This window comes from Vanellus vanellus (genome assembly GCF_965231255.1).
Source record: "Vanellus vanellus genome assembly, chromosome: 3".
Taxonomy (NCBI): domain Eukaryota; kingdom Metazoa; phylum Chordata; class Aves; order Charadriiformes; family Charadriidae; genus Vanellus; species Vanellus vanellus.
Window position 1 is genome coordinate 37,870,842 of NC_138907.1, and position 13,983 is coordinate 37,884,824.

Below are 13,983 nucleotides of genomic sequence, written 5' to 3' on the forward strand. Positions count from 1 at the left end.
CGGCGGCGAGACACCCTTGCGGGCGGCGCGGGCTGCACTACGGCCTGACAGCTGGGTTCCCGCCGCTCTGCAGTTGCGGAAAATCCGATTATATGAGTTCCTCGCATTTAAAAAAAAAAAATAATTAAAAAATCCCAAGATGCGGAGAAGGTTAAAAGTGAAGGCTGCGCTCCTGCGCACGTGTCGATGCAGAAGTGTGTATCTCTCATTCCCCCCCGCCCCCCCTCACCAACCCCACAGCCGTCTTGTTTTTGCTGTCAGAGCAGATAGGCTTTCATTACAGAATCTGCTAGAGTTGTATTGTAACTTTGTATCAGCAGCACGCTCCAATTATTCTAGCCTACACTTTTGTGACTTAAAAGCAAAGTCGTTTGGGTATAGTAGGGAAACATCTTTAACTATGACTGTTATTGTTGTCTCACAATTTTAGGAGAGTGCAGAAATGTCTCCCTTTGAAAATAAAGGACTAATACTGGGCATAATGGCAGGGACTGCTGGAATAAGCCTGATGGTGATTTGGTATCGTAAGATCCGAAAACCTGGTGCAGCTGTGCGTATACCTGCATTCGTAGATGTAGGCAACAGGCTTAATTCTGTGGGCTTGCAAAATGAAGCTCCTAATGAGCAAGGAGCGGTAATGGTTTTACATGGAAGGCAACTGCAGATACTAGAAAAACTGAATGGCTTGCTAATAAGTGTGGACGAACTGAAGAGAGAGGTGAAATTTCTGAAAGAAGCTATTCCGAAGCTTGAAGAGCTTGTTCGAAATGAGCTTCAAGGGAAGAGAGATGTTCAAAGAGTTAGCCCATCACACAGAGCAACGAAGCGGAGAAAAGCTGAAACAGCTTCTGGTGCAACAGAAACTACCAGCTCTGAGGAGGCTGAAAGTGAAGGAGGGTGAGTCAATGATATTTTTTTTGTATACTACAGTACACATAGAGTGCAGATTGCATCATTACCTATGTGAAACTTTGTATTGTAAACAGGAGCCCTTTTAAAGTTTTATGTATATTTTATATTTCTCTATATCCAGGGGAAAAAACACCCAAACAAAATTCAGAGTAGTAATATTTAGATCAGAAAAAATTCTGGGTGACCATCTCTGAATCTGCGGTATAGCTGAACTTGGCTTAATGCCAAGCACAATACAGATTTTTATGGGTGCATTTAGTAACAATCTGATGTGGTATTGCTACATAGCTATGCAGTGAGGCAAAGTTCACAATAATGGTGTGATTTTAAAAGTGCATCCAGTAAGAAAGTAGTCTTGTCTTGTGTCTCTGACAGAGTTTGTTCAAATGTATGAATGTTCTTGTGCTTTTTGAGATAGTTGTCTTCTATGGGCCTTAAAGATGAGTTATTACAGTGTTCTGTCTAAAGGTATTACATGTTATGAAAGCTATGTCCAAATGCAACATGTGTACAAATAGCAGTATGTTTAAGTATATTTGCTGTTGTATACGCTTTCTGGTGGCTTAAAAAGTAATCATGAGGGATTTAGGGTACTGACTCAGTAAGATAGAAAGTTCCTAGTTTTGATCACATCTTGTAGTCCCGTTGTGGTTAATGGAATCTTTTATATGTGTGAGTTGAGGAACATGCTGAAGGATCAGATGTACCTGGAGTCCAGGAGAAGGACTATTTTTTTGTCTTTTCTTATGTTACCTAATATACCCTCTGGTAGTAATGTAAAAATGGTGATGACATTACTCTCCTGTAAATGCAACTTTGTTTTGATATAATCAGATTAGGTACTTATATGCAATTTAATAAGGGTATGTTTGTAGCAACTAAGTTTTTTGAATCATCTCCTCAGTGTGTTGTGCATACTGGTGTAGGCAGCAAATTACAGCCTACTAGTGTTTCTTTAAAGATATGTTAATTAACTGCAATATTCTGAAGACAGCAACATGCTGCATATAGTAATGAAAGAAATTATATTTTTGAAGAGTTCCTCCACATTTATTTTTAGTTCCCGTGGGACGTAACACAACAAGAATTCTGTCCACAAGTCTTATATTTTGATACCATATTTTGAGAGCTGTCACTTCTGTTATGAACCAGTTCTTTATTTTTTCTTTATGTTAAGTGTTCAGTATTGGCAGGGGTGTTCAAAGACATTCCCCCTTCATATTTTGATCCATTAGTTGTTTTGCAGAGGCCTTTATGTTATGCATAAAATACTTGGAGATGCAGATAAGGCTAAAGGACCAGTTTATGAATCATCAGCTTCACAGATGCAATATAGGGGTTATTCCACACCTAGCATTTGAGAAGATCCCATTTTCTGGTCAGGAAAGCTGCATTGCTGTTTGAGAACTAACCAAGGAAACTTGTCTGTTCATGTTCTCCTGTGTGACGAAGAAGCTGATGACATGATTCAATACAAGTGATTATAGTGCGCAAGAGCTTTGACTGTGTCCTTAAGAGAGGCCTTCTCTGACAAGTATTTGTATACAGTCAGAAGGAAGGAAGATAATTCAAGGTTTAGATAGTGTTAGTCATTTGGGTATGTGCATTTCCAATGCTATTTTTAATCCCTTTTGAAAAGAGGTGTTTTTTTTCTTACTAACACCTTGTACTTGATGTGCTTGCTTTGCATATCTTCTTTAAATTTAAGATACTTTTATTTTAGTAATTTTCTTGCTGTATTTGTTTTTCTTTCCCTTGCAAATGCAAGTAGGTTGTTAATCCTAATGTCTGTAAAGTTGCAATGTATATAGCTTTTTCTGAGGTCTTACGTAACTTTAATGACAGTGGTGCATGTTCTGTGAGTTCACCATGAGAGACAGTAACAGCACACTTTTTTTCCCAGTTCATGTTCATCACCACTTCACGTGCTCTAGGTATAACACCATGTACATTGTTTTATAGCGTTCTGTGGTGAATTCCACATGCAATAATGCATTCAGTTGCTAGTTTGTGTGGGAGAGAAAGTTTTTCTCTTTGTTAAATGATTAAACAGTTTTTCACTTTCTGTATCCTGTTTAAAGTACATGCAACGTGTTTCATTGCCTCAGCAGTATTTTCATGATCTAGAAGATAGGATTTTGCTTGCCTTAAGCTCTTCTGGTTTTAACTGACAAATGGGTAGATGCTGGGAATTGACAGATGACGTAATCTTAAGAGTTTTATGGACTTGTGCTGGATGACTACATTGGTTTCACAATTGTAAACTTCTTCCAGAATAACTTTTAATACTACCTGCTTTTTCCATAAAATATTTGACACTGGCAGTCTCTGATGTGGTCCTCACTGCTTTTATCTGCTCTGGTCATATTCTCAGTGTCACTGTTGGTATTCAACACCTTAGGAAGAGAAGCATTCTATTTTGCCTTTCAAAAAATATGTATTTCTGTAAGTGGAAAAATATCACATACTTTTTAATAAATGAGATACATTTTTACATAATAACAGGTAGCCTGAATGGAAGATACACTGAATGGATGGGATATTGACTGAATGGTAAAGAGCCAAGGTTTCTAGTCTGTGCTTTTTGGTATTTTATTCTTAATAGTTTGTTTCAGTTTCCATCATTTACTAGTGAAAACCTCAGTCTTTAACATTTGAGAATGTAACAAGCACTCATACATTTACAAATACAATAAATTGTGTCTTGATGATCACCTGGGATGGAGAGTGTCACCTAACTCTCCTCTTTGTGATTTTAAAGCTGTTTCCTCCCTGATACAGCAGTGATGAATCATTGACACCAGTGTCATGTTTGGCACCAGTCTTCTGCTGGCCTGGCATCCAAGCTTTTCAAATTACATTTGGCATCAGTTACCAGAAAGATTCACCGCAGTAAATCCTTTTTGTACAGATGTTTTATTTATAATGTATTTATTTATAATTTATTTATATGTTGTATTTATAATTTTTCCTTGAAATAGCTTAAATATTCAGAAATGTTTCCCTTGCCTGTTTCTGAGTATGACTTCACTTATCATTTCTCCATTTCTTCATTTATTTTTGCTGCCCATTTGTTTTCAATGTAACCCTCAGTTGACCTAAGAATCTGGTTTGCCAAACTTTTCCTTGAAGGCTGCTTATCATTACTGATGGATATGCACCCTGCTGGGTCATATAGTGCAAATTTGATCCAGATCAGTCAGTGACATATAATCACTTTTCTATTGAATTAGGTCAAGTGGATGAGACGGTGTTTGTGTCAGCTTGTAATTTTTTTTTAAGTTGGCAGGGAGACAACAGATGATATTTGATCTGTCTAAAAGCTGAAGTCTCATGAACAGATGACACCTGGTTAGGCCCACTGTCTGCCAATTTACAGGCAATCCAGCACAGTTTTTGAACAAGCAAAGTGAGTTTATACCACGGTGATGTTTTATACCGTGTAACTCAATTTTTTCTTCATGTGCTACTAGGTGCCTGGATTTACTGAACAGTTTAACCACAGTGTGGTGAGTCTCCAGCACAGTTTCCATTTGTTCTTTGAACTTTGTACAGTCCTTTGTGATCCAACTGAGTCCTGTTGGTTGATCATTGGTCCTCACATTCTTACCAATGTTTTTATCTTTCAAATAAAATCTGTTGGTAATAATGGTGAAAACAAGTTGGCACTGACTGTAGACCTTTTTCCATTTTCCCAAATATTGGTCAATGTGTTTTTCACATCTAAATACTCACTTTTCTACTTATCATGTGATAAAACCTCTTGCAGGAAAATACCAGGTAAAATTGCAGATTTCAGTGTTTTATGAAATCTTTTTAAAACAAACCATAATGACACTTCCTCGTTTTTTGTTAACTTCCCTTTTGGATTACTGTCATCAGCCCTTAGACTCTTGGGAGTTTTTAAACTGTGTTTAAATAATCTCTACTTCTGTTGGTGCTAGTACTGTGGGGCTTTTTTTATAGTATTGCTCTTCATAACATTCTTTGCTAGAATGAGTAGATGTGTAACCCTGCTAGCTGCTTTGTTTAAGTCAGTTATCAAGCTCATCTTATCGTAGTTTTATATCAATAATATCTGTTACATTCTTATTTTTTTCCTTAAGTAGCTGGAAGGACTTCCTATCTTGTACTAAAACTGGCTTAGGTTTGAATTGGTAAAGGACAGCTTACCCAAGTTGTTAGGAAAAATCCTAGCTGTTTATTTTTTAAAAATATGTATTGCCTTCTTAACATGTTATGTTTTCATACTTAAAACGTTTCAGTTATGATAAGGATCAAACAAAGAGCTAGTAAGAAAATGAATGTCATTGGAAACAAAATAGAAAAATATTCTTCATGCCTAGTTTGCAACAGTGTTTGAAGTGATATTTAGCGTTTTATACTTGGTTAAAATACCTTGTTGTTATTTTACCCCTGTGACTCCTGAGCAACATAGGAGTTTGCCTGGGGTGTGTGACTAGTGAGATGGGAACTCATCACAAATAAGTCATGAAGCCCTTGGCTGTCATCTTGGTGCTTTTCCTATGGAAAATGCTCGGAGGCAGCAATGTCAGCTCTGGAGCCACAGAAGAAGAAACAAAGAAGAGAGGACCCTCTGAAGGCACTGTGAAGTTACTTTTCTGAGAAAAGAAAGGAAACATTGAGAGGAATGCTGATGCCTCTTGGGGGTAACTAGCATGCCCAATCTTGAGCACTAGCAATTGTTTGTACTCCCTTGGACATTTGGTATCAGGACATTTAATTTCTGCCCTTTCCATGAAAAATACTGTTCACTTCAAACCAAACTTGGAGAAGATTTTAAGTAGTTTTTTTTTTCTTTTGTTTGAGAATAGAGTTCTTCTTTGGTGGTTGTGTAGAAATTCCTGCCCCTTAGCGTAGCTCAGTGTTGTCTTATCTATGTCAGTAGGCACAGGGTTGTATGGTTTGTTGCAGTCCCTAGGAATTACTGGCGTTGCCTTACACTGAACAACATTACTTACTGGTGTTTTTCACTTCTCACAGTTTGTATTACAGGTATTGTTCTGCCATCTTTAAAGCATGCAGTTAACAAGTAAATTGACATGTATGGCATTCTCATCAAGGCTTAAGATGGTCTGCTCCACGTTTAAATTCTTTGAGGATTCATAAAGCAGATAAATAGAGGAGGTAGGAGAGAATTTTCCAGGACAGTGGAGGTGAGAGGGAGTGGGGAAGAAATGACCTGTCAAATGACCTGTTGTCTCTGCTGTTTCTCAGCACAAATATGGCCCCAAGATCATATTTCTGTAGGAGAGGCAGGATGAGGAATGGCTTGATGCAGTGTGGTCTGATCTTAAAAGATTATTCTTCCATGATATTTTATAATTAGCTCTTTAGGGGTTCACATCATCTGTTAGATAGTGACCTACTTCACACTTTTTCCATTTGAGTCTCTCAGTGAGTATTCTCATGTGACTTAACTGATGTCATATGAATTTAATGTTTGGCCATGACAGTTTGATACATTGCTGCTGGAAATCTCTGCTGGGCTTGTTTGGAGTGACAGGGTTTGGCTGTCAGCCCAACCTTGGCCTTTAAATTTTTGCTAGGATAGTAACATTTTCTAATAATCACTTCTGCCTGCTTTCTAACATTGGAAGAGTAGCGATCATAGACATTTTAGCAGATGTTTATGCAGCAAAGATAGAAGTGACAACGTCAGCGCTGACTTCCAAACACTGAATCCTTATTTTCATATATGCCTGCTTAGGCAGCATTTGATGCAGTGCTCAAATTCCTGTAACTAAGGAATGTTATTGTTGCAGTATTGTATGGGAATTTGAAATTGCCTTTACTGCTTAGTTGTTGCTACTTTATAGTATCTAGTGCCCTTATTTTAGGTCAGTAATTGCACAAACTGTCCATGCATTTATCTTTTAATTGTGGGGTGCAGCATCCAAGGCCTGTGATATACTTTCCAAAGGTACTTTCCAAACATACTTTACATGATAGGATTATGTATTGGAGCTAAAAGACTGCTCTTCTCCCACCAAATTCCTTGCACTTTTGGTCACGTTAGTGCTCTTAGAAATGTAGCTTACATATGATGCAGTTCTTCACCCACTTCAAAATAACTATGGAAGAACAAGATGCTGTGTTTTCAAAGATGCTTCAGAAAACCAAAATAAATGTTTGGTTACTTATAAATAAAGACTCTGCAGGATGCAACATAGGATGTGTCATCAACTTCAGCATCATCAAGATTATGTAAAACAAATCTGTAGTAATCTATGAAGTGTCCCATCTCTGCTCTGCTCCGTGTTTTCAGTTTGAACACTTGCACGTGGTTTATATATATATTGTATTATCCAAATGTATTTTTGACTCCTCTTTCCCATATTACTGGGTTAATTTCGCAGTGAAACTGTCATGCCACATCTAGCATTTCCATAACTTGATAAGCAGTTGTGCTTGTTCATTTACAGGCTGTAAGTGTATCTGCTCTTGTTTTAGTTCTGGTCACTTCCAAAGGCAACGTGTTGAAAACAGAATATTTAAAAGCCATGACTATTAACCTCCATTTATATTGCTAACATTCTGTACTGGTTATATTTCTGAAAAACAAAACAGATTTTATATATTTTGACTGTCTTTGACCTACTTCAATTATTCAGTTGCTTAACGTGTATAGTACATTTCATACTTACTTTTTCTCGTAGTTACCATTTTAAAAATCTCTGAACCTGGCAGCTAATACTTTTACATTACTATTTTTCATCAGAAAAATATTTTCAAAAGTGGAAATGCAGAAGATTAGGCTTTTCTGTCCATTTTTAGTACATAAGCAAAAAGCTACTTTTTAAAAATAATGCCATTCAGCTACTTTTATATGAGATTGGAGGACCCTAATGTATGCTCAGCACTTTGGACAGTAAGTCCACCTGCTTATCTCTGCATGGTATTTGTGGCTTTTGTAAATATTTCTTTGTCCTTGATTGCCTTGTGCTGAGTACTTGCACACTAAGCATAATGAGTTAATGTAAGCCCCTTCCCAGTTTCGGATATTCTGACCTTCAGAATGTTCAAAAGAAATAAGTAAAGGAGTTGATAACAATGATGTTACTGCTTATATTTAGGTCTTACAATTGTTCAACAGAACATTGCATAAGTGATTTTATTAGCACTTACATTTTGGTTAGGAAGCTCATTCCTATTTCAAAACCTAGGGAAATAGAGGTAAAGAGTTGAAGAGGCCTATTCAGGGTTACAGAGCATGTCTTAATACACATTAATGATTTAAAGTGTTCTGCATTTGAAACAGAAGGATACATGTGTTTCTAATATGTATCTGTATTTTTAATGCAGTATAAGGCAGCAGTGTAATTACTTGCCTATTATGTTTGGAATACGATTATGCTGTCCCTTTGAAGATAAAGGTTTTTTAATAACGATAATAAGCTTGATACCACAAATAAAAACTCGTTTAAAGTTGGACAATTGGAAGAAATTGTGCTCCAAATTTTTTGCATTTGAATTTAACAATGCTTTACAGATATTTTTAGAAAAGATGGTTATTAATTTCTGTGATTTTAGTTATCTTACAGCTCATACTGATTCTGAAGGGGACTCTGAGGAAGAAAAGGGATGTATGAAATCACCTGATGCGATTGTGAAATCAGAAGAAGAAGAAGAGTTATTTAATCTTTTACAGCAGGTCGACAATTTGCACAAGGGTTCAGAGGATGATAAAAAGGAGGGCTTCAGACTGCTGCTTGAGAAAGATGAGAAGGTATTAATGGGTAAACTTCATATTATGTTGGTATTAATATATGCTTTGCACTGCTTTTGAGAACTTCCTCAATACCAGCATTAAAATGCATACAGAAATGGAAGATGAAATTTCATGTGTATTTTTAAAATACAGTGAAAAAGGAATATTTCAAGGTGGTGTCAATATTCATGTTGGGCGAGCATAGAAGTTTTATTATTTTAGGTCCCATCCAGGCTTAATAACTTTGAGGCTTTGCTTGATGTATGTATTTTTGCATGTAACGAAGAAAGATCATGGTCTTTTTTCTACGTAAATAATGCTTACTTTTGCTGGTTTTAGAATGCTCTATGTGAGAAAGTCCTGTGGAATTAGGTAGTAGCCAGACCAAGTGTTCTCAAGAAATCAAAGTAAGAGCCTGTAATCTGCTTATACCTTTCTTGTATTCTTCATGTGAATTTTTCCTTTGACTTTACTGTGCACATATGTAATTCCAGATAAAATTTCAAAGTGGTTTGATGTGCAGTACTTAATTCAGTGTACCATTTTCTTCTGATTTGGCAAAAATTAATTCTGATTATATTTTCATTTACACATTGAAATACCCAGGAAGGTAGATGAGGTACTAATTGTGAGTGAGTATGGTGCTTGTGGCATACCTGAAGAAAGTATAAAGTATGCATCACATCATTCAGGGATCTGTTTTGCTTTACTGGATTACCTTTTTATTTTTTATAATAAAAGAACTTTAGAACTGATTTATGAAAGAAAACCTCTTTAAACAGCTAAGGATATTTCCAAAAGCTGTCTTGTCCTTTGGTTGTGAAAAAATGGTCATCTGGTTCTCACATAAACTAAAAGCAGTATAGGATGCAAAATAACGAAAGATTTATGCCATGTTCTGATAACCTGCTTCAAGCATTATGAAAGGAAAATGTTTAAATCACCTTCTGATCAGTTTAATTACCCAGCTATCCTTGTTTTCAGTATGAAAACTGTGTGGACTTTCTTTGGAGACTTGCACGTGCTTATGGAGATCTGTTTGAGATGACTACTGATGCTGAGGAGAAGAGGAAATATGTTACTGATGGTAAGCAGAGGAAAAATTTTTATGTAAAATGCCATCTGAATGTAGTGAAACATGCTTAGAACTTTGGTTAAGTTTTCCAGTCCAAGCAATTTCCAGTCCAATAAATGGGAGCATTTGTACTGTAATAATAAGGTTTTGCACAATAAACTGCCATGGTATACAACTTCAGTCCATTCTTTCCTCACTGGAGAGATCCAAAATTGGTGAAGAAGTCTTCTGGTCTTGTGGGTCACAGCTGAAGTCTGTTGACTCTGGATGGTGCCTTAAAATCCTGTATTTTGTCGAGACTCAGGTGGATACAGAATGTGAAAAAAGACAGATGCTGTCAGCGCGGTTTCTTAATCATATCTGTGGGAGAGCAAGAGGAATAAACAAATGCCAAGGCAAAGTCAAGGTTTGTTTTTCTGCTTTCCTGGGGCCAAGGAGTGCTCCTGTGTATCAGCAGCCTCTTTTGTGGTGATGATGGGGATGAAACTTTGCGAATCTGGAAAAATCATTGACCAGAAACAGATGTCATGTGTGACAATTAATGTTGCTTCCAGGCACCTCTCCCCACGTGTTCTGTTCGACAGCTTAACCTCAACAAGGTTCTGATTTTCTTCTTCCCAGCACTTTTTCTTTGTTGCTTTTAAAAGCATTGCCCTTTCTTTCACTGTCTGGACATATATTGGCTCAAGATACAGTTTACATTTCCCTTTCTGTTTTGGGCTTTCTTCTCTTTATTACAACAAAACCTACACCTTTTCTGCCTGTGTCACTTTCCTCCAGTCAACACACTGTTCTTACAATAACATCTTTGCCTGTATGTGAGAATACTTCTCTCTCTCCTTTCTTTTTCCATTGCCTCTCCCTTTTTTACTACACCAAATTCAGGTTTTATAAGTGTATTCCAAGTTCAGGTTATTTTGTCTTTTGTGATTCTTTTCCCATTTTCTACTTTTTGTTCTATCAGCAGTGCAACATCACTGACAAAGCAGTTTTGGCTGCTCTTTGTCATCCTTAAAGGCAGTGTCATCCTTTGTTCTGTCATTACATATTCCATAGCTAAGCTCAGCTTGTCCAAGGTCCCTGTCCCTATCCTTTTGTCATCTAAATACTTGTGAAGACTTGCATTGTCTGAGCTACTTAGTTGATATGGTCATTGCTTTAGTAGAAACTTGGGTTCTTTGCGTGGAGATCACCCAGTGCAGTGAGGATTATGACACAAACTAAATTACAGCAGTAAACTCTGTTGTTGGATCCTTTGCGTTTACCAGTGATTACATGTAGCCTTAGTTGATGAAAGATAATGGCATAGCAGAAAACAGGGAGAGATAAAGAATGATGGAATGAAATTGAGTCTCAGGTGTTGAGTAACCATCCTAGTTTGGCTCATTCTCATAAAGTGGTGGGTGGCGGCAGCCTTTTTCATCTCAGTTTTTGGAAGTGATGCAGAGGGATTGTGACTGCGGGGGAGCTGGCAGTAGTTTTGTGTTTCTTTTTCATTCCATGGGGTTGGAGGACTGTGTATGCTGTTCTTTGTTTTTATGAAGTTAACTTGCAATACAGAAATGTCAGTGTGGCTTAATTGGTTGCAGCTGAGACTTTGCAAACAGCAAGCATCTCATCTGAACTTCTTACTGGGAGCATGGGTTTGATCAAATCACCTACTGTCATCTTTATTGAGTTAAAAGTGGAACTTAATGGAAGTCTGTGCTGGAAAGGAAATTCAACTAGTTCATTCCTGTACCCAAGGCAGAAAACAGCTTTGCTGGTTCTTCTGACAGGTGCTTCTCTAGCCTGCTTTTAAAGGTCTTCAGTCTTACAGACAACATGGCCTCCTTTGGCAGTCCAGTTCAATTCTTCCCTGATTTAGCTGCATCTGAATTGGATTTTAAGAGAAAATACTAAAACTGCACTCGTATATATATGGACATATTTATAAATGTATGTATGGGGATGTAATGCCGGGATGTTACATTGTCCATCTAAATGTTTACAAGAGCAGGAAGCAATTTTTTCTTTGCAGCTAGGGTATATCAGGTTGCTTGATTCATGGTAGTTGCCTAAAACGTGGAAGGGTACAATAAATCCCTTAATATATTGTATTCAATTTACAGGAAAGATTAAAGCTGAAAAGGCTGTTGAGCTGGATGCTGGGAGTGCTGAGAGTCACCAGTGGTAAGTTTGAGAAAGTGTGCATTTTTGCAAAGTTATTTGTATTTATCAAATCCAGAAAAAAACCCCAACTGTCTTTGACTCTAAATAGTGCCCACAGCAAATTACATTTATCATGCTGCAGTTTGACATCAATTTCATAAATTATTCATTAATATCTTTTCATAGTTTTATGGAACTCAGTTATCATCAGTTGCAGCTGAAAATTGCATTGAAGTATTCTGTGAAGCATTTACTGTAGCATGTGAAACAACTTGATAACCATATTTCAGTATGTACCATGAAATGTAGAAGGGAGTATTTGCTTAAACCAGTATATTATTGCTCAGAGAAGCCATAGTTTTCCATTTACCTTCTCTTTCAGCACTTTGCAAAATAACGTCATTGGACTTCATATTTTGTCCTTTCTTTTTCTTGTATAATCTAAATTCTAATAATTAAAAATAGACAATGAGAGGACTATGGAAGTTTCAATTAACTTCTCATTTTTTGTTTTATCGTACCAATTTCCTCCAAGCTTAGCACTTGGATTAATTTTTTAGACCTTGCCAGAACTAAAAAAACTCTTTGCAAATGTAAATATTTTTTATTGGATCAACATTATCAGGTAACAGGTAATTCTCCTGAGTTCTAGCTGCTGGTTCTTCACCTTACTATTTTATTAACCAATTTTACTGAGCTCCTGTTTTTTAATATTGTTAGCTTTTCCATTTTGGTTTTTATGTTCTTCATTAATATTGTCATTACACATGTAAGGTGGGATTTCACTTAACTTTTTCATATCTAAACCAAATCCTTTTATCCCAGTCTCTCTTCACAATCTAAAGAGAAGTAGCCACTTCTGTAGTGCAGTTTCTCTGAGTCCATTTTGTCCATTTGTATTAGGGTGAGATGAATTTCTCCTGAAGTTCAGTTGACAACATCTGCATTGCCAATAAAGGGAGCACATGTCAGCTAGCTCAGGTTTAGATACTTGTTAGACACAGATGTTTTCATTTAAATAGGTGACTCTCTGGCTGGTCTCTCTCTCCTAAACTTCAAAGATGGCTATGTTATTGTTCCACGCTGTGTTCCTGTAAGCGTTGCCATATTTCTATGATTCTTTTTTTCCTTCTGTTTATAACAACTAGTGCCAAACATCCGCTTTGTAACAGTGCTACAAGTGATGTGCTGCAGGAATCTTGACTAAGCTTCACCATCACAGAGAGATTTGCATTTGCTGTTTCTGATGTCTTGGAAGTAATGATGATGCCTGCCTGGAGGTGAAGCCTAGGACCCAGGTGCCTATAATGTGGCAGTTTAAAATAGGAGCCTTTGCTTTTGGCCTTACCCAACTGCCTGTTAATTGCTATCAGCTGGACTTTGCTGCCACCATGGCAGCAAAACTAACAGAAGAGGATCATCTGAGCATCACTCCTCAGTGCAAGGTGACTTGAAGCCCATACAGCTTGAACACCCGCTGAAAGCAATTCACAGCCATTTCTGCTGTTTTCCTGACCACAGCCATGGTCACTTCTTCAGGGTAATGCTGGTGTACCCCTCTCAGTTAGAGCTATGTGTATAAACAACCACAAAATCACATGCAAGCACAAGTCCTGCACTTTCTACCCTCCCTTCCTCCCCAGCCCATGAGACTCACAAAATCTCCTAGTATAAATACAACTTCACTGGCAGAACCTATGCTGATAAAAGCTTACATGTTGTTCAGGGAGATGTAGGTGGTCTGCTGGACTTCAGATGTGAGATTCTGTACTGGCAGGCACATCTAGGGAGGGAAGAATAATGAGTGAAATGAGATGTGTTCCAGAGGTTAGTTCAGAAAGCCTATTTGAAAGGTTTAAGAGGAAAATCTTATGTTTTGTAGGCTACTGCTTCTTGTAACAGGCAATGTTTTCTGTATGGTTTAGAGTTTTCATACTTTTTTGTACCTGGGTTGCAAGTGAATGTGAGGGTTTTATGAGTTATTGTGGAACTGGTGGCTTTCCAGTGACGCAGATGGACACCACAGATTTGAATGGTTTGGTATGATATTTTTTTCTGAATATTTTTTTTGCTTGTCTTTCTTTTCTGAAGTCTTTCTGACTCGATGCATAAT

At 37.3% G+C, this 13,983-nt stretch overlaps 1 protein-coding gene across 1 annotated transcript in view; it reads left to right on the forward strand.

The window, feature by feature from the left end:
- Positions 1–442: 442 nt before the first annotated feature.
- Positions 443–13,983, forward strand: part of RMDN2 (regulator of microtubule dynamics 2) — a gene marked incomplete at its 5' end in the record, with an annotated part of 48,267 nt that continues 34,726 nt past the window's right edge. The window contains 4 exons of the mRNA XM_082480173.1: positions 443–897; positions 8,467–8,662; positions 9,629–9,731; positions 11,831–11,891. Of these exons, the coding sequence (XP_082336299.1) occupies positions 443–897; positions 8,467–8,662; positions 9,629–9,731; positions 11,831–11,891 (815 nt within the window). The remainder of the gene's footprint in view (positions 898–8,466; positions 8,663–9,628; positions 9,732–11,830; positions 11,892–13,983) is intronic.